The sequence below is a fragment of the Trachurus japonicus genome, chromosome 8, assembly GCF_045865225.1.
Source record: "Trachurus japonicus isolate A0001 chromosome 8, Traja_1.0".
NCBI lineage: Eukaryota > Metazoa > Chordata > Actinopteri > Carangiformes > Carangidae > Trachurus > Trachurus japonicus.
Genome location: NC_140914.1, coordinates 14,594,411 through 14,619,497, shown reverse-complemented (window position 1 = coordinate 14,619,497; position 25,087 = coordinate 14,594,411). Strand labels below are relative to the sequence as shown.

General features: G+C 44.7%; 1 protein-coding gene across 4 annotated transcripts in view; it reads left to right on the top strand.

Moving 5' to 3' along the window:
- aatka (apoptosis-associated tyrosine kinase a) overlaps positions 1–25,087 on the top strand; it is a 32,286-nt gene that overhangs the window by 5,509 nt on the left and 1,690 nt on the right. For 3 of the 4 annotated variants that reach the window (XM_085784110.1, XM_085784109.1, XM_085784108.1), the window contains exons 3-14: positions 8,395–8,528; positions 14,429–14,570; positions 17,629–17,708; positions 18,071–18,189; positions 18,509–18,596; positions 18,729–18,862; positions 19,345–19,429; positions 19,525–19,646; positions 19,861–20,010; positions 20,751–24,135; positions 24,224–24,404; positions 24,513–24,716. In XM_085784110.1, coding sequence (XP_085640236.1) covers positions 8,395–8,528; positions 14,429–14,570; positions 17,629–17,708; positions 18,071–18,189; positions 18,509–18,596; positions 18,729–18,862; positions 19,345–19,429; positions 19,525–19,646; positions 19,861–20,010; positions 20,751–24,135; positions 24,224–24,404; positions 24,513–24,716 — 4,824 coding nt within the window. Of the gene's footprint in view, positions 1–8,394; positions 8,529–14,428; positions 14,571–16,131; positions 17,246–17,628; positions 17,709–18,070; positions 18,190–18,508; positions 18,597–18,728; positions 18,863–19,344; positions 19,430–19,524; positions 19,647–19,860; positions 20,011–20,750; positions 24,136–24,223; positions 24,405–24,512; positions 24,717–25,087 lie in introns of those variants that run through there. The other variant, XM_085784111.1, reaches the window with a different exon arrangement.

Here is a 25,087-nt window from a genome sequence, read left to right as displayed (position 1 = left end):
CCGTCTTCATTGCAAAATGCTGAACAGAGGCCAGTCTCCTCTGCAATTATATGCGCATACATTGATTAGAATAATGTCTCAAATAAATGACTTATTGATGTTAAACGGTACAGCTTGCGGTGTTCTACGTGTGTAGTTAATTAATCTTTGGAATTAACTGGAGGGATCTACCCATCAGACAGACACAGGTTGATATTCAGACCCTTTCTTTCCAGCAGTGTGTCCTTGCCTGGGTTGTCTGGGATGGACGGACATGACAGGCCTGTAATGCTGATCCATGGTGGTCCTCCTGGGCTCCGACTCCCAGTTAATGACAGTTATCATGGCTCTGCCCAGGCCTGTGCATCCCTCTACCATCTGCAGTCATTCACAAAGAGCAAGACTAGAGAACGGCAGAGAGGATGCAAATCGGCGGAGGAGACAGTACCCTGCCATTAATCATGTCATGCTGTTCCCTCTGCTGTCATCCCTTCCTGAGACTGACATATCTGTGTACATGCATGTGAATGTGTGTGTGTGTGTGCCTCCTCTACACCTCTCTATGTTTAGCCCTCCCTCCTCACGGTCTCACGCTGCTTACCGTCTCCGGCTTTTAATCCCTTCACTCCTCTGCTTTAGCTTTCCTTATATCTCCAGAGCATTTCCTCTCCCTTCTTCTGCCCTTACTCAAGATCTCTCCCCTCCTAATGCAGCTTGTAACGGTCGTTTGCTGTTGGACGTTTCCTCTCTTGGGAGGCCAGGCTGTGTCAGAGCACAAGCTGACTTCTCCTTGAATGCAGCCCACGCCAGCTCTCCCAGCCACGGTCAAACGTGGATCAAAAAGAAAGGGGAGGAAAAACTCTAGATGCTGAACATCTCTTTCGACAGTGATTCTGTACATGTTCTGCAAGTCAAAACATAATATTCTTGACAGTCAAATATGATCTTTAAGGTTTGATTCTTAATTTATTTTAGAAAGCAGGGTATGATTAATGATTTAGCTTGGCTTATATACAGGCTGGGAACTGTAATGCTTATTCAGATAGGGTGAATATTTTCAGTCTTGACCTGTTGTGGGCTGCACCTCTCATCCCACTGGTTCCAACAGAATAATACTGGAGCTTTGCAAGACATAATGTATGGAAATTCTTTACAACAGACCAACTGCTCTGCTCCTGCTGCCTCCCAACCGACCTGTAAATCTAAACCCAAAGGTCAGACTTCTCTACTGTCTCTATCTGTCCTGTCCGCTGTATCCTAACCACTTCCCTGCCTCTCCACTATCCATTGAATGTGTGTTTGTGTGTGTGTGTGTGTGTGTGTGCATATGTGAGAGTGAATGTGTTGTTGTTGGAAGCCACTTGGTGCAGCCCAAGCAGGGCAGATGGAGGAGCTTGTTTGCCCCTGCAGCACTGTCCTGAATGTAAACGCATGCTCTGAGAGATTTGGGACTCTTTCTGCTCCTCTGCACTCTCTCTGTATGTGGTCACACATTTTTTTAAAAATGTTTTAACCATAAGGGGCATCAAAAGGAGGTGGAAGGGCAGTTCATGGCCTAAATAATGACAGCAGTGCTGCATGGTGAGCCCAGGCCACCATTCAAGTCTCTCTTCTTCTTTTTTTTATACATCATGCTTGGCCATTATCTTCTGGGCATGTTTCTAAGCTCCAGTGTCCCGTTGCAGCTGAATGTTAAAGTGTCAGAGAAATGTTACATCATGACATGGGCTGTTGGATGGATAGAAAGCTTTGGAACAACCCACTTTTGCAGGCCAGCTCAGCCCAGTCGGCCCAACAGACACAAAGCCCGGTCTGTGTCCACTGTGACCACACATCAATTTTTTTTCAGACTTGTACTCAGCAGACTAGTAGCAACGAATTTGTGTCTCTATTTGTATTCAACTCTATTGAATGCTAATTGCAGTAGAAACAGTATCGCACCCTCTCTCTTTCTCTCCACCCCATTCTTTCTCAAGACGATTTGATTGCAGTGGTGTGTAGTTTGGCTCAGTGCCCGCCCTGCAGCACTGTCATTACTTGGTCCCCGGTCAAAAACAAGAACTCTTGTGTGTGTGTGCATGCTTGGCAATCATACCAGCAAGAGAGAGAGAGAGACTAAAGTAAGGCAGCACCTCAGAGGGAGAGACACATTTCATTCTGCTCCATCTGCGGTGAGCTGGAGCTTCCTCTCATTGACTTTGTCATGGGCGTGCAGCTATCAGGAGCACAGACAACAGCCCACTGTTCTAAGTTACCACGGAAACCCCAAAGTTATCCTGCAGAGCCTGGTGCAGCACCTTCAGCGGGCTTTGCTCTGTGTGTGGGTGCATGTTCTTGTGTTCATGTGGGACTACAAACACGTGGCTCGGCCCTGGCCTCGATAAACTAGTGTGGGAGGAGATTGTGATATCCCTCGCTCTGCCTTTAATCAAAGCCCCGTCTTCTCTCCGCATCTCTGTTTGTCCTCCATCCCTCTCCTATTTGTATCCATTTAGAACAAATGAGTTGAGCGCATGACGGGCGCCATCATGTGTGCCAGGTAGTTTTACACACAGGAACCAGTGGAGCTCGCTTCAGCTGCACGGCAACAGAAAGCTCTAGCTCAGTGGTACATGTCTTATTTATGATGTACCATGAAAGGCTCAGTGGCTGTGCTTAACACACCGCTTTCTCATCTTGTACATACACGCATGAACACACATGCACACACAACTCATTGAGCTCAGCCTTCCTTAGCTTTCTTTTGCCTTCTTTGGCCTTCTTTGTCAGTCCACATGTCTGTATTTCCTTCAAGAACAAACCGTAAACTATATTCTTGCATTGACATGGTGAGTAATGATATAGTTACAGCAGTGTTGCAGTTTATAGCCATTATTTAGCTGTATGCATGATGATCTGTATGTGGACCCTGGTGTTCAGCCTGCTGTTAAATTAAATGGCCCATCATCTGACGTCATTAATGGATTAGTCACATGTTAGTCGGATGAAAGTGATATTATACGTCAAAGCCACGCTTAATAAAGTAGCATTTATTTTTAGGAAAGACAGAGCAGTAGTAAATACCTCCTCATTCATTCTTTCTTCTATACACACTATATTCTTTTCCCCTCATCCTCCCTTCTTCCTGATAGTCAGGCTGAATTGTGGAGGTGGCAGCGTGACTCCGTAACTCTCCCCTCTCGTCTGTCAGGACACGGCTCATCTTCCTCCAGTCTTTTTAATAAAGCGGGTATGAGCCCAGCTTTAAGTGCTTTATTTTCATTTCGCCATGCAGCTGGTGAAGTAATGTGTGCTTCTCAAATATTTATGGAGGACCCCGGGTCGCCTCTCTCTCACAGGTCCTCAGAGAGAGTGAGAGAGAGAGAGATGGATTCTCTAAGTGTCACACTTATGAAAATACAGCCACTGATTTTCCTCTATTCGACTTTGTGGTGGTGAATAAGACGTAATAGGTTGATGTCTATACAGGTAAAATGTGATAATATGAATTCCATGTGTCCACTTAAAACAGTGCACCCGTGCCTTAATTGCCTGACATTGGCTTTTCATTTGTGCGAGTGCATGTGTAGGTGAGTTAAAATGGAAGCTAGCACCTGCCTGTGAAGCTAAATGGGACTCCATTTGAGAGCCGTGGTGGTGAAAGCATAAGCAGACAAGTCCAAACCTCCTTTGTTCCTTCAGCTTTCTCCACTCAGCCTAACATACACTTAGTCAGCACCTTACAAGTCTGCAGAACTACCTCTGTTCAAAGCAGCAGTGGCTTAAGTTTGGAATTGCAGTAAGAAAACTCAATTGCTTGGATCAGCACATAACCACATCTCAAGTTACCCAAACTTTTAATTTCTTCTCACATTCTCCTAGATGGAAGTCAAGATACAGTAGTGGCTGTATTCAGTAGGTTTCCAGAGTTGGGAAATCTGTCCTCATACTTTAGTAAACCACTGTTTTGTGTTGTGATAAACCTTCATTGCAGTGATTTTCTTTTTTACTCAAAGTGGATTTCCTGGATTTAAACACCTCCACCACTGCAGACTGGTTTTAATGCGTGGCTGTTTTTGATCTGAATCCTGGGGTGAAGTTACTGGTTCGCAATATAAAGCTGTGGTGCACAGCTTCAGACTTAAGGAGTTTTGGGACAAATTAACCCCGGTTCAACCCTCCCTGACACATCTGGTACCAATGTTTGGTTGAGATTATCTGCCTCAACAGGCCCCTCCAACAATATCAAACATGTTCCATATATAGATGTTCAAATCGGGATGATTATGGTTGCATAAGTCCTGGAGCCGCTCACTGTGTTGCCAAGCAGAGGTAAAGATTTTAGCTTTTGAGACTAACATTTTGAGCTAGCATACCTATGACAGATATTAAAAGTGATGCTAAAATCTCACCTGAAGTTTTCACTGAAGAATCATATTCCTCTCACCTAGACTCATGTGGCCTACTGAATGTACAGTACAGAAAGTTGTTGCTGACAATCTTACACTTGCCTCCTGATGAAAAAGTGAGAGACCAGATCGGTGGCGATATTTTCCATTCTTATTGTGTGTGCATGTTTGAGATTGGAGAGAAAAAAGTGAAATCTTTCATTGCGAATGTGATGAGCATGATTTCAAAATCAGGTAGAGTTTGCAAAGTAAACCTCTTGTCAAAGATCAGTGTAGATCTCACACATGCAAACACAACATTTACTCCAATATACTCCCTTTAGATAACAGAACAACTTGTGTTCACCATCTGCTTCAAGTTCCCGTAGAGGCTTGAGCTTGACAGCTACCGCATCCTCCGGCTAAATAGCTTTTTAAGGCAGCTTATTAATGTGACCAGCAGGTGGGAGTGGGCGAGTATGCTTGTCTTCTCAATTTGAAAATGAACATTTTGTTTGTACCTGTTTTAACCTGAAAATATGTTGTGAGGCTTCACGAGAAACATTGTTAGTGACTGAAACAGAAACCAGAGCCATTGATCTGCCCCAAGGTCTTGTACACCATGACAGTACACCTAATAGGCTCCTTCAGGAGTTACAACATGTTTGTGTGTGCTTTATGTCACGTCCTTCAGCGAGCCCTGAGTCACCGTGCCCTCTGATTCAGCGTGTGTCATCACCATTTCTGGCTCCATCTGCACGGTGTGCTTGTTTTTTCTCTCCCTCTCTGTCCTCTCATCCATCCATTCATTTATCTATCAATAGGTTCAGTATATAATTCCTCAAGGTATTTTACAAGCAGCAAATGAAAGATTATGGTGACGTGATTTATGAGCATGCCTCTTCATCTTGACACTGGCTTCCCATGCTTCCCTGCTTTTAGTTTCTTTAGTTTCGTTTCTACATTCACCTACTCTCTACTACAGTTAATTGAATTTATATATAACGGTTTATTGTGAAAGTGGTGAACTTTTTAAGTAATTTAAAGTGTACCTCTGCAGCATTGTAAATGAAGACCAGTTTAAATGAAAAACAATGCTTTCCAGCTTTCATTAAATGGCCAAATAACACACTTAGTAATCCAGCTTTGACTATTGTGCTGGAAATATAATGGCAGAGGGGAAGACTGTGTATTTCTGTTGGTTTTAATTTGAGCTACTTGACCAAGATTCCACAGGGAGCGAATAAAAGCTGTGAATGTTCACATTTGAAGGAGGACATCATCCCCATTTCGCCCTATCAGCCTCTGCACAATGTGTCCTGTCACCACCAACTCGATCCGTGTGTGTCTGTGTGTGTGGATCCAGAAAGGGCAAAGCTTGGTTTAGTGGGTAATCTTCTTTTTTCACTTCACAGACATTCACACGCTTCCACAAGCTGTCACTGCCCAATAAAGCCAAATGGATGTGATGAAGTCCCCGTGGATGGGACATCAGTTAAAATCTATTTCTTCCAGAAGTGGGGAAAGAAAAAAAATGAGGGGCTCTGCGGTTTACTGCGCTGTAAAAGCCAATCAACTAATACGTGTTGGCCGGCAAAGGTTGTTGTTACCATAGTGATGTGTTGGCACGTCGGTGCCCACACACACACTCATGCATGCATGCTGTAGCTCTTAAACCAGACTTCAAGCAGGGACCTGGATGCATTGTGATGGTCTGTTTGCATCTTCAACCCTTGTGTGAATGAAGGCTTTGTGGCTCTGACCTTACAGGTCAATCTTTGGTTAGAGCAGAGCTGTTTGGGTTGCTGAAGCTGTCAGGTCTGGAACAGTGTGTTCCCCACAGCCAAATGGGTCAGGACTGCTGGGTTGCAGTCATTGAGCCGGAAAAGTACCCACACACAAGCGCCTCACATCACAACTCTGAGCAGGCCCAGTCAGCACTGGAGTCCCATGCTCCTCTGCGTGTGTTGTCCTCACAAGGATAAAGATTGAGATGAGGGGAATCCTGGATTGAGGACATATGCCGGTCATAGTCCTCAACAGGCTGTGATAGATTTATAGTGCTTATAAGGGCAAGTCCATGCCTGCTTCAGTTCTTAATATGTTGATACAATGTCATGTGATGACAGATTGGAGGCATCCTGCCAGACTGCTGTAGTAGTAGGCAAGTTTAGTTAAGTTATGGATTTAATGGGAGTTTTCTATGGTTAGATACAATGGAGAGAGCAATATTCAAAATCTATTTTTATTGACTTAAGAATTGTATTTATTGCTTATTTACTTTTAGAATATGTGTAAGTGTAAGGAGTGAGAAATAGATCCACGGGTCAAGACAATTCATGGATTAATTGCCAAGTGTGTGTGTGAGCGGGAACTAACCACAAAATTTGCAAATACCACATTGTTAAAGAACAAGCTTAATGGCTTTACCATGAGCATTGATCACATGAAGATAATTGTAGTCCTGTAAAAACTATTTTTTTCTTAAAGTTTAAGAAAATTTCATAGTGTTCATCATTGTTATTTTTATCAGGCTTGCTATAAACTTTCATCATGGGTAATGTACAGCGGCAGTTTTTGATACTTGCCCTAAACTAGCAAATGAAAGTTTGGACATTTGTCTGTCAGATTTTTTTGTGTGTTCTCTACCTCAATATCAACACCTCTTGAGGTGGTTTGATCCTAAATTGCTGAAATACCACTTGAATAATCCGCAAAGCACTACATCAGATACGGTCAGAGTGACATATACTGAGAAATTTTAAGGTTTGAGTGTTGCGATGTTAACTAAACAAAATAAAACACCAAACCATACATGCAGGCAAGTGGTTTTACAGCAAATATCGCTTAAGTTCAGGTGTAAGATGGAGGCTTCAACTCCCCTCATTGCTCCCTACAGGCCACTAATGCTCTCCGTGGTTGGCTAATGTGTTTCAATAACTGCTGAGAGTCCAATATTTCATCGATCGAGCTTAAACCCCTCAAGTATTTACTATTTGACTATTAAAAGTAAAGATGAATGCAGTGGGTCTTTAGGGTACGGTGAATATCAATGAAAAGACTTGATGAAGGGGTTAGTTTTTAGGGTGGAAATGTGTTAAGTAAAAGTCTTGACAGCTATATTAAATTTTGCATCTGTGAATGTTTTTGCCTCACTCAAAGTTCTCTGCAACTCTTTCTCCCCCTAATCCTTTCTACTTTCCCTTTCTTTCTGTCTTTCTTTCATCTCTGCTGGCAGGAGGTTTAAAACAGGAAATCAGATTATATGGTGTTGCTCCAAACTGCGACATCTGGCCTTCTGGCCTGTTCTCAGCTCTTACAGGCTAAAAGACAAACTGACACATGTGTGCTGCACATACGCACACAGCAAGACAATGACAGACTGTGAATAACTTGGCACAAATGGGAAATAATTACATGCCATTACCATTAGGCATGTGTGTGCTTTCTGTTTAAACCCACACTAAACATGTCTGTGAAACAGTTGCGGTTGAATTGGATATTTTTAAGGGATTTCGTAGTATCATGTGCACTGTTCTGAAAAGTAGTTTCTTCAATTAAAAATTTGTTCTGTTTGGATTTGCAGGCAATGCTTTGAGGATAATTTTGCAGGGAATTGCAGAAAATAGAAATCTGATTATTGATGCGAAGCATTTTCATTCATCATGGCTGTTTACACTGAAACGCTTACACTGCCCTGCTTCATTAAATTATTGTCCAGAGGCAGTAATTGTGCTGGTGGGTGGTTTAAAACTTTTAGCCTCCATGACACAGAGTGCATAGTAACTGCTGTAATTAAGCTACAGGGGACGGCTTCCTATTCAGTGTCTATAGACATGAATAGAGGACAGTGGAAAGAATACTAACAAATCACATGCTTCTTCTGTCAAGCTGCCAAAAAAATGGCAACAAATCATTTGTGTGTGGACAAATCACACTTTATCTCTTTTTTTTGCTTTTAATTTCCGGTATGAATGTCTTTGGTTTTTTGGGTGAGCTCCATACGGTCCCTCCCTTTTAACACTAGCGTTATCTTCCACTGTGGCAGATGGGGCTCCGCTCAGCGAGCTGTCATGGCCCTCGTCCCTGGCGGTGGTAGCTGTCTCCTTCTCTGGCCTCTTCACCTTCGTCTTCCTCATGCTGGCCTGCCTCTGCTGCAAGAAGGGAGACATCGGCTTCAAGGTGAGCTCACTGCTGCCCCCTGCTGGGAGTGTGGCAGGAAAATACAGGTTTTTAGTCTGCCAGTTTTGAATTTAAATAAGCCTGTCTGATGCATGGAAATATGTTTCTCTTGTGTGTTTTGTTTTATTTTGTTTTTTTATCCAATAATATCTGAAGGCCTGTTTTATTTAACTATTTAACTGTTTTTTAAATGTCTGGCTTATTTCCATTAGCCTACTGATTAATTAGCAGAGTATTCCCTATGGGCAACAATAAACCATATTTTAAATTAAATGTCACCTTGAAATGACAGCAATACCAAAGATAGATTTTGTTTTCACCTTTGACTCAGGAAAGCTGTAAATCTTTACACTTGAGAAGCTAGAACCAACAACTTGCCAATTGATTTTTATGTCAATTAACAAATCAATCAATGGACTTACAGTTGTAGCTAACTTGTTGTAGGAAACACTTTCTTAGGACACATTATAGGATCATAAAAGTAGACTTATAGATTCTAACATATTGTTCATATTTAAGTCTCTGTTGCCTCTTGTATGCAAGTGATGCAACTAATACTCATGGCACATATTGCCTCCGTGTTGCCCTCAGCAGGCAGCGTGACTCAGCCATGCTGTGTCAAACATCAGCGCCGAAGTGAGCAGTTGAGGAGGGCCAATGGAGACTGACACAGGCAGGGGGCATATGGAGAAGGAGAGGGAGGAGAGCTGCTCCACTGGCTGCTCCTTGTTGTTAAAAGTTTCCCATTAACATGCTGCTCACATTGGCATGAAAACGTATTTTCATTTCAGTCATGCATTTTAATGATACTAACTCCATTTTAGCAAGAGACTAGATCACAGCCCCGACTCAATAGCAGGGTCTGTTCTGTTCTGCACTTATGCAGATCAGTGAAAATCTTGTTTGGCTGTTTATTGATTAGAGACATGCAGAGGGGAGTGTAGATATAGAGAACAAGACCAGAGCAGAGCGTCTTGTTTCTTGTTGAGATAGGTGGTGAGAGTCAGCCGGTACCGTGCTTCAGCGCTCACACTGAACAGTGGGAACAGCCTGTGGTAGGTAGATGCTGCAGGGATAACAGTGTGACTAATGAGCACAGCACAGAGAAGCATCATTAACAACTTCTGGACTTTTCCTCTGTGTGTGCAGTGTATGTGTGTGTGTGTGTGTGTGTGTGTGTGTGTGTGTGTGTGTGTGTGTGTGTGTGTGTGTGTGCCAATGTTTTGTCTGTCCCAGGCTGCATCGCCTCTGCCTCATTATGTGAAAGTGTATTTTAATAACCTCCAGGAACAGTGGGAGTTTTGGTCTGTGTCTGCATTTTACTTTGAAAAGACCGGTGATAGAGGGACTGCTTTGGCCACTAAAGGAGCATCACACAACAATTACATCATGTTTGTCTAACACAGCAAACGCTGGTTGATACTATGACACCACTAATCCATGAGAGAGGAAAATTACCACAAAGCCACAAATAGTAAAACAATAATAATAATAATAATAATAATAATAATAATAATAATAATAATGATAATAAATAAAACTCTATACAATGACTATATTTACCACAGTCAGGTCTTTTCAAAAGCATGGTGATTTTTGTTGCCACAGGCTAGCAAACAAGCTATTTCAGATCACCAGTCCAATGACATAATGAAGGATTTCTTAACTGAAGGCAATATAATGTTTACAAAAGCACATGGTGACTAATAAAGAATAATACTCTTTATATTGTACAAATTGTGACTTAAAATATAATGCTTGTTGTCTCATCATAGCTTGTTGCAATTGGAGACAAGACAAGCTGGTATAATGGCTGATGTATTGCAATCTTTAATCTTAATCGTTATCAAATCTCCATCTTGCTCTGTTAGCTTGGCAGCTAACATCACAGACTAAATGCCTAAATGGCTCACTCTCTTCATCCCTCTCTCTGGCACCATGCAGCTCGTTCTTCAACAGCTCACTCATAAAGGTGTGCATTTGTGTGACACTGCAGAAATCGCACCACTGCGCCATCCGAAAACCTTCATTATTCCTCTCCATCGCGGGTGCTTTTACTGGAGCGTGTAGTGCGGTGAGGCTGGATATTAAGTGTTTTCTAAACTGAAGGCTCTCTGGGGAGCTATGCAGTGCTGACTCACAGCCAGGTGCATGCTTTCACACTTCACTCTGAGGAGTGTGGCAGATGGTTCTCCTGAATGAGAAACACACATGCACACATTCCTATGGACACATTGGACACTTAAATATACACAGATGCACACATACAGCCATTCAAATTCTTCACATTAATACGCCCACTCTCTTCCTCTTATCGTCTTTCATTCCTCCTGTTTTCTTAACTTCATCTCTTTTCTTTACCTCTGTTGCTGCTGCAAGTGGGTGATAAGCTTGTTATGGGTAACAGTTTATTAGTTGATGGATGGATGGATGGACGGATGATGGATGGATGGATGGATGGATGGATGGATGGATGGATGGATGGATGGATGGATGGATGGATGGATGGATGGATGGATGGATGGATGGACGGATGGAGGCTTGAATCCTTGTGAGAATACTGCTGCCAGCCTGGTTTCCCAACATAGCAGCAGTGATATAAACAGCTAACAAGATTGTTACACTCAGGGGAGCATCAAGAGGTGCTTTGACTTAAAGACCTGATATGTTTCATGGAAAGAACAAAGGCCCAGATGTATAAGATTTTCCATATGCCCTTATCATTGCACTTCCGGTGTTTTAGTCAGAAGCAGTGCTGTTATATCATGAAGTATATTTTTGGGGGGGCTTTTTGGCCTTTAATTGAAAGCACAGTCGAGAGACAGACAGGAAACGGGGAGGCAGAGAGGGGGAGGAATGACACGCAGGAAAGGGCCGCTCGATGCAGGATTTGAACCGGGGCCACCTGCAGTGAGAACTGTAGCCTCAACACATGGGGTGGGTGCTCTACCAACTGAGCTAAACACCGACCCAGTGCTGTTATATCATGTTGTACAATGACAATATATATAGTTAACCCTAGAACACTAACGTCGGGTGATTTTCACCCATGAAATATTGTTTCATAATTTTCATTATGTTGCTGTTGTCTGAGTTTTATGGGTCCCTGGGTAGCTTCATACTGCTCACTGACATCATTGAAGGTAGGCATGTTACCCTGCTCCCATCCTTAGTTTTTTCAGCAGGCACATGTTCGGGTGAATTTCACCCAACGTTAGTGTTTATGTATTAAATCTGTATTAAATCTGTTTCTGGTGATGCTGAAAATTTTTCTTTTTTCTTTTAACTCCACCAAATAAGTCTCAAATGTCCCACACATGGGTGGTCTGAAGGACAAAGTCCCAGCTCCATTAGTTTTTTTTTAAAGGAGGTTTTTGTTAAAAAAAAAAAAAAACACACATTTTTTTGTAGGTTCACCATGATACCTTTTTTCATTTTGTGAAACATTGTATAGTGGAAAATTAAGGAAGTGTTGTTCAATTTGCCATGTATTGTTGTATTTTAATATACTTTGATGAGAAATATTTTTTTATGGGTATATTATATCTGGTAAAAAAAATACCCGGCGTTAGTGATGATGTTACTATTTTAATGTTGTTGTAATGTGTTGTAGGGTTAAGAGCCTGGTATAGCCCATTCAGTCACTTATTATTGTGCTGCTATTAATCCTTGTGTAGGTATGACATTGTGGATTATGCCCTTGAGGTTAAATTTGGTTCTGACTTGCTGTTGTGACTAACAGTTGTTTCTGCAATGAGAATCTGTGTGAACCTTAAGACAGCGAGGTTTGGTGTGTTTAGTATTACATGACATTAACATGTGCCTGTGCTCTGCGCTAGGTCATTTTTTTAAGAGTGTTGTATCTGAGAGATAAACTACCCATCCTTTTCACCAGAAAAAACAGGATTTCTAGCAAAAAAAATCAGTGATTTGTAAATTGAAACAGCAGTACACACAGTAGCATATTCAAATTTTCTAAATGTTAATGTACTGTGTTTCTTGGGTATTATTATGTTATACGAGGTGCAGCTATTTTTAGTAGAATTACACATTTTATTTGATGTTTAAATAGGTTATAATTGCATGAAATGGCGGCAAAGTGAAATCTATTGTGTGTGTTGTTTCAGTGGTTCGAGGCACAGGCACACATGTGCACACTAAAAATCCAGGGCTCCCACAGGAATTTCTTCCAGGAAAATAGGAGGATTGTGTTGCGAATCCTTAGCAATATGAATTAATGGAATTCAAACACAGTCGCCATGACAGAAGAAATTGAGGAGAAATTTAATCTTGGAGGATTTGAAGGTGCGCTGGGACCAGTGCAGCTGCTGAACAAAAGTTATACTGCTCCCGAGAAAAGAATTAGGGATAAGAAAATGTAAGTGTTACAATAATTCAGTAATAATTGAAAGTAAGAATCCTTAAGTCTCAAGGGAGTTTATGAAGTTTGCGTTTGACTCAACCCCCCGATCTTGCTAGTCTACATATACCATGTGATCTGCCTCATGCAGCAGATTATGCAATTTGTCTGGCTTACAGTTCATATGCTGTTTCCTTGGGCTATATGTATCCCTCACATACTCTGCTGCTTTTTCTTTGCATTTATAGCTGCAGGGTTGATACGTGTCTGTGTGTTTGGAATAGTTTCATTCGGTCGGCAAATGAGGACAGATGCTAAAATGGCGCAGCTACATAAAAAGGAAGAGATCAAATATAAGACCATGCATGATTTTGCTCTGGTATATATACAAAGTATTGAAACCTGCCTCTTTCTTTTAATGAGGAACATTACAAATAACATGCTCTAGGCTGTATGATGTACCTTTTAGTTCAGCATCAGCACTATTTATATATACAGTACTGTATGAGGCCGTATAGAGACAGAGCTCTCTAGGGCCACAACAATTAGAAAGCAAGGACACTGCAGTCAACTGTATAGCAAAAAAGTCAAAATCAAATGGGGAACAGAAAGAAGGGTAGTGAAGATAGAACAGACAGACTAAACAAAAGCATATAGGACATATAGATGATGGAACAAGAGGGTCACTGTTTCCAGTTTCTCCATTTCTTCTTTAATCTTGGTGTGGTTGAGGCAGTGAGGAGGTGGGATGGTTGAATCTACGGTTGAATTTATTCTGCATAGTTGAGTCCAGCTCCTTTTCTCTCCTACTTTTATTTGAGAGTAGAGTGGACATTTAACCTTTATATTGTAAAGGTTACAGTATATCTGAATCTTTTTTTATAGTGCACACAGTAGAGGCCATTTCTGGAGATTCGACATGATGACATATTGTAAGAAGAAAGACGCTCTGGTCACAATGCCCCTTTTTATTATCACTGATCACTGTCCAGAACAGGTATTTTGTGTAGTTTTTGCAACACAATGTGCAATAAATTATAATATCTGTTGTTCTCTACAAAAAAAGAAAACTTTGAAGCTGGAGAAACTTGTGCTCACAGTGTAACAGTGCAACTTGCTGGATAACATTAAAACTAGCATACCGCATTAGAATGAAAGGCTTAAAATAAACACCACAAGATGTTATTTTTGTTATTTATTTTACCTATGAAGTATTCACTGTTTTCTGTTTTGATTTTTCACAATAAAAGCCTTGTTTTTTTATATGAAAGTGTACGTGAGGAGGAAAGAGTAGACGGAAGAAAGAAAGCTTTTTGTGTACAGTTTGAATAGCAGCCTGCATTAGTGTGCTCCCCCGCAGCGTCTGTGCAGTGACCCCCGCACAAAACACCCTACATTGTACATGACTTATGTATATTTGAAGGTGGGCGTGCCTCAGTGCATCTGAATGCCCTCACAGTTGAACCATTGTCTCCCACTGTGTCGGTGGCAGGATTGGCTGCGAGTGGATGACTAATCCCAGCTTGTGTCTTTGCATCAGGAGTTTGAAAACACCGAGGGAGAGGAGTACCAGGCAGATCTCTCCGCCCTGGCCTCGCCTTCCTCCCAGAATGGCCCCGAGGTCTACATCCTTCCCCTAACCGAGGTCTCCCTGCCTGTCTCCAAGCAGCCTGGCAGATCCAGTAAGACACTACACGGCAACATAAACACATAATTCTTTATTTGCTTGGTCTTGTTTTTAAGTTTAACCTCCTTCCCTCCCCTCTGACCTACTGCTTTGCGTCTCTGTGTGTTTATTTTCTCCTCTTTTTCCCTTCCTCCTCTCTCTTCTCTTCTCTTTTTATTGCGCATTGTATCCCAGGTGTCAATATTAACTCCCAGCTCTTTAGGAGTAATTTTCTGCCACACCAACAGGGTCTATTAAAACAAGTTGTTACTTCTCTGTTGTTGTCTTTTTCTTCAGGTCATTCTTTCTCAAACCCAGCCTGTTATAAAATGTGTATGTGCATGTATGTGGGGTGTGTGTGTGTGTGTGTGTGTGTATGTGTGTAAGCCAGATCCTGGGTGCTCACTGTGCCTCTCCCTTGCATGACTCACTGGCTGTCTGTGCTGCACTGTGCTCAGCCAGAAGGGAGGTGAGTTGGGGCTCAGCCTCCCAGGATGTGAGCTCCGGTAATGATTGGACAAGGCAGCCTCGGTCTCACAACCAATCACTAGCCTCCCCTCTGTCCTCCATAGCTACCGCTGTATGATTGGTCCAGGTGTTGCAGGGTGAGGAATGGATAAATGGCGAAAAGAGACGAGATGGTGAAAGAGGGAGAATGTCTCCTTTCACTGAGTCAGAGGGAGACTGGGCTATTACTCATGCGTCTGTAAAAGCAATAAAACATTTATATTATCTCCTTTACATGTGCGGAATGCGCACAGTTGTATCTATTGGATGTATTGTGAATGGGGGGATTTGAATAAAAGCAGCCTTTACAATTTGCTTTGCTACTGTCAAATTATCATAAGTGTATGGAAATAAGAAAAGACTGAGACGGGAGAGAAGAAACAGACATGTGTTCATATTTCAAGTATTACATCAATAAACGGTCATGGGCTCCTCCATACGTATTAAGATCATGTATGTCGTAAGTCATCCACCCCCACACTATCATACACATGTTTGAAAATGAGCCTAGTAATTGCACGTCGAACAAAAACACCAGCTGTGCAGTTGATACGCTAACCATGAATGGTGCATTCTATATGAGCCAAGAAGCATCGCTCAGACAGACACATGAACATACAGCACAACATTTACCATTGATCTGGATGTCCTGTTATTCACTTGTTGCTCTAATCTTTTATTCAAGAGGTCATGTAAAGCTTTCAAACCCACTACAGAGGCTCAACACATCAAAGTGAGTGTGTGTTGATCGTTTGTGTGTACGTGTGTGTGTGTGTGTGTGTCATTCCATGGGCCCACAACCCCACTGCACCCTACCATCTTCTCTGGGAATGCCACGAGTAGGACGGGAATGCACACTCACGCTCACACATTCCACATTTGGAATAATACCACGTCTTAATTTCTCTCTCTCTTTATCAGGGAGGGGTTGGTGGTGGTGGTGGTGGTGGTGGAGAAGTGTGGTTCTGTTATCACCGTGACAACATCTGCCCAGTGTTCCAGTGGAGAATGGGACTTGTGTGTATCTGGATGTAGAGTTTCGCGTTATGTGTGCGGGAACACTTTGTGCAGTACCAGGAGACGCAGCATGAGCGTGTGAGTGAGCGAGTCAAACAATGGCTCCGATTTAGGCCCGGCCGGGCAGTGGGTGAGCATAAGTGCCGAGCTGAAACGTCCGTGGAACGCACCAGCGGAGGAATGGCATTATGGGGCCGAATACAGTGAGGGGTCTGTGACAGAATGAGGAGAGACAGGGGAAGGGTGGTGGCATGCACCAGGACCTAAGAGCAAGGGGGGGGGGGGGGGCTTCAGATAGGGGTGGTGAGTGTGTATGACAGAGGTCTTTTTCTGCATCTGACAGAGCAGTGTTTGTGTCCAGTTTGGCTGAGGAATGCTGCTGTCCTGGGTGACAGGGGGGCATTATGTGGGCCTTATGTCACTACTGAGTGTCTTGAAGCTGCACAGAGAGCTGGCGCGTCAGACGGCACACTACCGACATGCGTGACGGTCACATCAGGCGTGATACATGACCAGAAAATCTCAGAGCGCCCGAGGGTAGAAACCGTCCTCGAGTCTGGAGTCACTCCTGTCTCGACCCCATCGCCGGATCGGGTCCATCGGTCCACCGACTTGAAGCTGCGTTAGGGTTTTTTTTTTCTCTCGCTCTGTTGACTGTAGGTTTCAACGTAGTCTGTATAGGAACCAGGGATTTCTCTGTTTGCCTGACAGCTGGAGAGCTCTGGACGAGGACAGTATGTGTGTGTTTGTGTGTCCCAGTTGGGAGGATGAGCTCGGCGCAGACGGGGGAGAGGCAGCGTGGCGAGCTTGTTCAGCTGCGCGAGGGCTCGGAGGGTTAAATCCTGCCGTGGCTCTCGCTCTGTCTCTCTCTCTCTCACACACACACACACACACACACTCACATACACACACTATGCAACCGTGGGCTCTTTCTCACATACACACAATGAGGCTAAGGCGTCCGGGGTTGGGGCTGGGGCCACGGGCTCTCGGTTCTCACACTCTGAATCAGTACTTCATCTGGGACTCGGTCTCCGTCTCCGTCATCGCGGCGTTCAGAGTGGCTGGCCGCTCCACTGCTCCGTTGTCTTCTTCATCATCATCACCACCACCAACTTTCCACTCACCATCTTCACCTTCATTCTTGCAACATGAGGATTCAAGGAGGTATTTGGTTTTGTGAACCACTTGGTATGATGTGCAGAACAGTGCTGTGTGTGTGTGTGTGTAGTGAATTACAGTAGTGTGTGGTGGCTGTAAGCTTCTTTGAACTCGGCTGGGAAGTAACAAGTTTGAGGTTTGTTTGTTTTTTTGGTCTTAGGGCAATTTTTCATTTTTACTTGATGCAGCTTTTTTTATTTAGAAAAATATCTATTTACTGTTTGGCTGAGAGGGAACTCTTTGCAATTTCCCTTCTCTTTTATTCATCGTCTGCAAACAATTCCCAACTTTCCATTTTACTTATGAACCCCCTTAATCACTCCTGTCCAGTTACAACAGCTCATTTTTTTCCTGTGATCTTTACATCTTTATTCTTTCTTCCCACTCAGTCCAGCTGCTGAAATCATCGGACCTTGGCCGCCATAGTCTGCTCTACCTAAAAGACATCGGACATGGCTGGTTTGGTAAGGTAAGACATGCATTTTTCTTTCCCCCCCAGTCCTTTTTAAAACACAGACACAGTCACATGTGGTGTTTGGGTGTGAAGTAGCACCTTTGTTCCCATCATCACTCGCTTTAATTGTTGCAGCTGCGTCTATCCTTACTGTACCGACTGTACGCCGACATGCTTTCTACTCTGTGTGGAATGCGAGGGTAATGTGATGATGATGATCTCATTGCAGCGAGGCTAATCTTTGGCACTTGTGTCAGAGTGTTGATTCCCTTTGGGGGGAAGAGTTGAAATTCACAGTCACAGTAGATTCCTTACAAGTTACTGTACCATACACGCTGCTAACCCTCCCCCCCCCCCCCACCTTGTGTGCTCCTTAGGTTCTGCTGGGCGAGGTCAACGCCGGCCTCAGCACGACCCAGGTGGTGGTGAAGGAGCTGAAGGCCAGCGCCAGTGTCCAGGATCAGATGCAGTTCCTGGAGGAGGTGCAGCCGTACCGGTCAGTTCATAGAGATCACGCACCACAGCAAAACTAATTATTTTTATTTTTATTTATTTCGGGCATGTCAGTTAGATCAATCATCATCACACATCATCTTAGTTTAAATAATACAATACACATGGCCGAAAGGGAAAGCGGGAGAAGCAAAAGCTTACAGTATCTAGTCCCGCCCACATTAGCCACAGAATACATGACCTTCATCATACTTTTTTCTCATGACATTTTGACACAACATGTTATACAACACATCAACGATTGATTATCTATTGTGTGTAGAACCTTTGTCGTCTCAAATCCTGTGTTTCCTCTCTGCCAGGACCCTCCAGCACCCCGCCCTCCTGCAGTGTCTGGCACAGTGCTCAGAGGTTACCCCGTATCTGCTGGTCATGGAGTTCTGCCCACTGGTGGGAAACAATTTAATGATAAACGTTTTGTTCATTCAGTCCTTCACAAACACCTCATTATTTCCTCTCTCGTCGCAGTGTGTATTTGCAGTATTCACAAGCTCACGTATTCATTTCACTTCCACCTCTCAGGGCGACCTGAAGAGTTACCTCCGCAGCTGTCGGGTGGCTGATTCTGAGACTCCTGACCCTTTGATCCTTCAGAGAATGGCTTGCGACATTGCCTCAGGACTCCTGCACCTCCACAAATACAACTTCATACACAGGTAGAGTATGTGAGTCAGACCAGCTCCTGTTTACCTTCATCAATACATTAATGCCTTTTGGAAGGAAGAAGAATCCGGCTGAATGGTTTGCGTGCCCCCTGCTGGTCTCTCCCTGCAACAACATCCTGGTGCTGCCTGAGTAATTGTCACAAACTCCAGCATCAGTGATTTTGTTGCCGGGGGTGAGCCCCTTTCCACGTCTCTCAGCCGTGCCGCAGCTGCCATAGCAACCAGTCAGTGGCTGCCAGGCTCAAACGCTCCCTGTTTGTGGAGGAGGTGAGATTAAACAAAGTGGCTTAGTTTTAGTCTGTCTGTGTATGGTCAGGTGAGACGAAATAGTACATGAAACTGTGCTTTGTACTTTATTTTTATTCATATTGTGACTACAGTGCACTATCCAGCACATAACACACTGATTGGGTGCAGCATTTTAAAATTTAAAGCAGACAGTGGTTCACCTCAGGGCTTCTTTCCTCCAACAGTGACTTGGCCTTGCGAAACTGCCTGCTAACTTCAGAAATGTCGGTTAAGATCGGAGACTACGGCCTCTCTCAAAGCAGATACAAGGTCAGACTGCCTTTTGACAACGCCAGTATTTCTTATCAATGCATTTTACCCTTTCACCTTATCTGTACTCTATTTTTTTCCTTCTCCTTCTGTAGGATGACTACTATGTAACACAGGACCAGATTTGGGTGCCCCTGCGCTGGATTGCACCTGAGCTCATAGACGAAGTCCATGGAAACCTGCTGGTTGTTGACCAAACGAAAAGCAGCAACATATGGTGAGATATTCCAAGAGTGAAAATTGCATTTCTAGAAGCTTATTTAGGATGCTTATCTGTTTATTTATTTAGATTTATACATGTAGAGAAAAAGTTTATAGTTATCCTATCATTGAAATATATAAGAAAAAAAGACACTTTAAGTTTATGAAGTGAGCAGCTTGGTTGGAACTTGGCCATATCTAAGACTGAATGTTTTCTTTCCTTGTTGCAGGTCATTAGGGGTTACTATGTGGGAGCTGTTTGAGTTGGGGAACCAGCCGTACAGACACTACTCTGACAGACAGGTGCTGACATATGCTGTGAAGGAGCAGCAGATAAAACTACCCAAACCACATCTCCAATTCCCCCTGGCTGAGCGCTGGTGAGACTTAGTTGCCTGCCCACACACTTGGGGAGACTTACTGCACATACACATGCACACAAACTGATGTTCAGGATGCCATATATGAGATACATTTTGACTTTAATAGGGCTTCAAGTCTTACTGACCATTTAATTTCTAACCAGTCACTATGCCCTGGTTTTAAAAATCAGTTTCCTCTTATGGCGGTGCACCTTTCCACTGTAGCAATTTTTTTTCTTTGCCAGCCAGAGCAGCTGATCAATGTGCTTCCTATTCTTTATGATCCCTTGGCATCGACCAGAGTCGAATCACCGCATTCATCTTAACCTGGGAAGGCAGCCAAATATGACTTTTATTTATTTATTTTTCAAAATTGTTTCCCACTAAATTAAATGTGGTTGATATGAACACAAAACACACACACACACACACACACACACACACACACACACACACACACACGAAGGAACATAAACATCTTCTAACTATGTCAGCAGCTGCACTGCACCTCTTTCATATACTCTGTGTTATTGGCTAGTGCAGTAACCCAGTGCTAGGTGTTGCTACTGTAGAAAGCGCTGACTTCAACACTTCTCTTTTATATTGTCTTATTGTTCACCTGGAATCAGTTCTTTAACTTCTACCCATTCCTCTTTTTCTCTAAATAATAAAAAACAGATCTTATTAAGCATTTCACTGTGCATTCAACGTAAGGAGTCTGATAAGCTGTTTTTTTTCTCTCTCTCCCTTCCCTCCAGGTATGAGGTGATGCAGTTCTGCTGGCTGCAGCCAGAGCTGAGGCCCAGTAGTGAGGAAGTTCACCTTCTGGTCACATACCTGTGTGCCAAAGGTTCCAGCGAGGCGGAGGAAGACTTTGAGCAACGCTGGAATGCTTTGAGACCCAACCTCCTCGGTAGTACCTCCCACATAGCCGCATCCCACACAGCCCTTGTCCTGACTCCGACCCCTGCACCGGCCGATGCCCCTGGGGCAGACCACACCCAGGCAGTGGAGCTGGCCTCCTCTGCGTCGTCCTCCTTCCCCCTCCTGGAACACTTCTCTGACAGCTTCCACTCCGACACGGGGGACGACCTTCTGACGGTCACGGAGACCAGCCACGGTCTGAACTTTGAGTACAAGTGGGAGCAGGCCAGATCCGAGCAGCCGTACTGCTCCTCCTCCACCAGTGGGCCGCTGGGCCAGGGGAACCCACACTACCAGGATATTTACTATTCAAGCAAAGGAAGCTGCAAGAACGACAGCCTGACCTCAGGCATATCCCCGTCCTATTATGAACCTGAACACCCAGGTGTGGTCCCAGTGTTGAGTGCCCACAGCCCCTCGGTCAGCAGCGAGTACTACATTCGCATAGAGGAGCCGGTAGAGTGTAACATTAACCTGGATGACAGCGTGGTCGACTACAGCCCAGGGATGGAGGCCAGTAACAGCAGGTTGTCCTCTGAGAGTCGGACCGGTTCCTCCATAGCGCAGCCCCATGCCTACTGGTCCACGGCTGACAACTTAAAATCAACTGCCTACGACTCTGATTCAAGCCCCACTGTTCAACTAACCATGGAGCCGCTGCTACGTCAGACATCCAGCACCAGCCCTGTAAAGCTAGGCCACTCCCGCAACTGCTTCTCATCCAATCAAGATGGCACAATCTACTGTGAGCAGTCTTCAGCGTACAAGACATGCCGCCAGTCCTGTCTGTCTGAGCTGGACACATCACCAGAGTCCAGATCAAACCTGGTCCACCCAGTGGGGCGTTTAGAAAACACACGCAGCTTGTCGCAAGCGGTGAGCAGCCCCAGCTTAGGCTTTTGCGACCCCTACCTTGAAGCGAGCACAGGCCGTGATGCAGTCGGCGAAAGCTGCCATAACATGATGGGTCCCCTCAGAAAGACACTACCCATTGTTAACCACATTAGCATCGATGTAGGGACGGACGACGGCCTGCTGGTGGGCCAGCGGAGAGGTGAAGAGATTGAGGACGACCTTTTCTCCGAGGGAGACGCCACTAACTGGACCTCAAACCATTCAGCCAACAATAACAGCCTGAGCTTCGACAGCAGACAGACAGGCATCGGGAACGACGGCTATCTAGACCTTCAATACGCTGCTCATTCCAACACAACAGATTTATGGTCTCTAACCAAGGCCACTACCAGAACCTTCCACAGCTCCACGTCCTCGGGCATCCTGGAGGCGGAGGGAGGGGATGCTGGTCGCAACGCTGCTAGCGAGCCCACTGAATTCAGTTCCTACATTCACCTATGTCACAAAGAAGGAGAGGAAGCCGCCGCTCAGATGGAGAGGAATGTAACCGCAGAAAATCTAAGAAACACTGATTCTTGTAACACCTCGAGTATTAATTCCAAAGGCACAGAAGGTGGAAGAGCGGAAGGGAAATGTGAAAAACAGAGACTGTACTCTGAGCCTAAGATGATACCTGACACAAGCTACACAAAGTCCCCGTCCTCTTTCAAGGATCCTCAGGCTGGTCAAGCAGGAGCTTTGTCAGAAAAGCAGAGAAGTAACATGTGGGAGGGGGTCTCAACAGGAATATCCGTTGTTCCGGGAGACAAGAGGCTAAACTATCCAGAGACCTCAGATAGTGGCATAGCGCTGGATGGTAAAATGCGGGTCAGAGAGTCCAGCATTAGCCTGCCTGAGCTCGGCGACTACAGTGAGGATGATGACGATGACATTACAGATATTACATCAGGTATCTTTGCTGACTTCAATCTAGATTACGCCGAGGTAGAGGAGGAAGAGCTGAGCCCGTTTAAGAATCAAGAGGGAACCCCCGACTCTGTAGACACGCTGAACATGTCCTCATCAATAACAAGCCCCTGTGACCAGGCCTTCAGCCCCGACCCCTTTAACACCCCCATTTTGCCCAAATCCCTGGACAGCGGTTACGACACGGAGAACAATGAGTCTCCAGAATTCATCTTTAAAGAGCTTGGAGATCCTCGGGGTGGCGAGAGGAGCCCCAGGCTGGGTGGAGAAGCCGAACTTGTCCTGCAGGTGGGTTTAGGCCAAGTTGTCTGCGCGTCCAGCAACAGCTCAGAGCTACAGTTAAAGTGCTTGACTGATAAGAGCCCGTACAGGGACTCGGCCTATTTCTCAGATTACGATGCTGAAAATGAGAGGAGCCCTCGAGAGGAAGGCACCGGCTTCTTCGCAGGTCCGGCTAACCACGGCTTCCACGCTGAGAAATTAAACTCTGTCAGAGATGACAATCCTGTCAAAAGGCAGTTCAGTAACGAGGAACACTTAACAAGTCTGAGACACATCAAAAGCTGCGTTGTGGTGAATCTTTCGGCGGCCGACCCTAGTTCCCCCCATCCCCTTCCCGCTCCTGGGTTGTCCATGCTGTCCCCGTTTCCCCCACAGATGGGCGGCTGCCTGACCAAAGAGTCGGCGCCCGCGGACGACGACCTGGGTCTGGAGACGGAGCACTCAGGAGAGGAGCCGTCCTCAGAGCTCAGCTCCTCCATCGTGTCCGAACCTTCTTCCACCGTCCAGGAGGCCTCGGCCAACCGCGAGGAGGGGAACAGGCGAGAAGAGGATTGCTCTCCTGTCCAGTCATTGAGCTCAGACTCCACCATCGACTGCAGAGATGAGGAGGAAAAAGAAAACGGCGATGGATCCACGGAGGAGGAGGAGCTGCCCGAATTCAATCACGTCAAGGACGAGACGGAGGACAGAAGAGAGGGCGCGAGGATAAACGAAGACGATTTCGAGGACATAGATGCAGAGGAATGCGACTCGCAGGACAGTTTGTGCGAAGAATCCAACGGCCCCGCTGATCTGTCCACTTCCTCATCGCTGCTGGAGCTGTGCGGGGAAGACGTGAGGGCGCCGCTGGAGGAGGCGGAGGACGAGGACGACTCTGACGACAGCGAGTCCGACGAAGAGCTGAGGACCTACAACATCCAAGACGAAGACAGCGAGGAGAGCGAGGACGATTTCACCACAGTCCCAGTGGTGGTGAGCGACTGCAGCAGGGCGAGACACCTCCGCAGTCTCCTGAAGATGCCCACCCTACTCACCCAGTCCTTCTGTGACGAGTTAGAGAGGAAGAAGAAAGCGGTGTCCTTCTTTGACGATGTTACGGTGTTCCTTTTTGACCAGGTATGACGGGGGAAAAGTTGTGCAGTGTGCATTGTCTGTCTATTAATGATTTGATATTAAATCAACTGAATGTGTTTATGACTTCCAGGAGAGTCCCACGGGAGAGCTGGCGGACTTCGCCTTCTCCACAGGAACAGAGTCCAGTGGGCAGGACTCTTTAGAGGGAAACATCTCTGACCACCAGCTGCAGCCTGACCCTGAATCGGAGGCTGAAGCCTGTGAAACAGTTCATGTTTCTGAAGAAACAGATGCAAACAACTCAGAAGAGGGTGCGTTTGTCAGGGACATAAAACCCTACACAGAATAAATGCTACTCTATTTGCCACACTGATTGTTCATAGCATGCCATACGGTAACTGTGATTGGCTGTTTTTCAGGTGGGGATTGCCAGTGGGGAGACAAGCTTTCATTTGAGCCACGCCCATCTTCACCAGACACCATCCCTGAGCCCTGGTCCTCAGCCACGCCCACCTCCAACAGTCCTGATGCCCCCAAACCCGCAGCTGTAGCACTGAACCGTTTTATGGTCTCACGATTCTCTATCACACACGTCTCGGACCCACACATGGGCTCAGCCACAGGTCCGTACGTTAGTTATTGTTAGTTTATTTGCAATATATATTATTTAATATTTGTCAATAGGTAGCTAAATACAAATTTCCATAATGAAGACATGTTAGGATATAGAAATGTTATCCATGTTTATAAACGTGCATACTGGTATATAAATTAAATATTGTTCAGGTATGTGTTTGCAACATGTTTTATCATATAAAATATTTTCTATTTTATTTATATGTCCATACACATACACAAGGCGATTTCATACATGTTATAAACTAAGGTCATATATGATTATCTCCATATCTGTATGAATACCAGAAAGGAAAAATGGTATGGTAAAAGCTCAATCTATAGTATTTGAAATTATTTTATGATTTTCTTTTTTTTC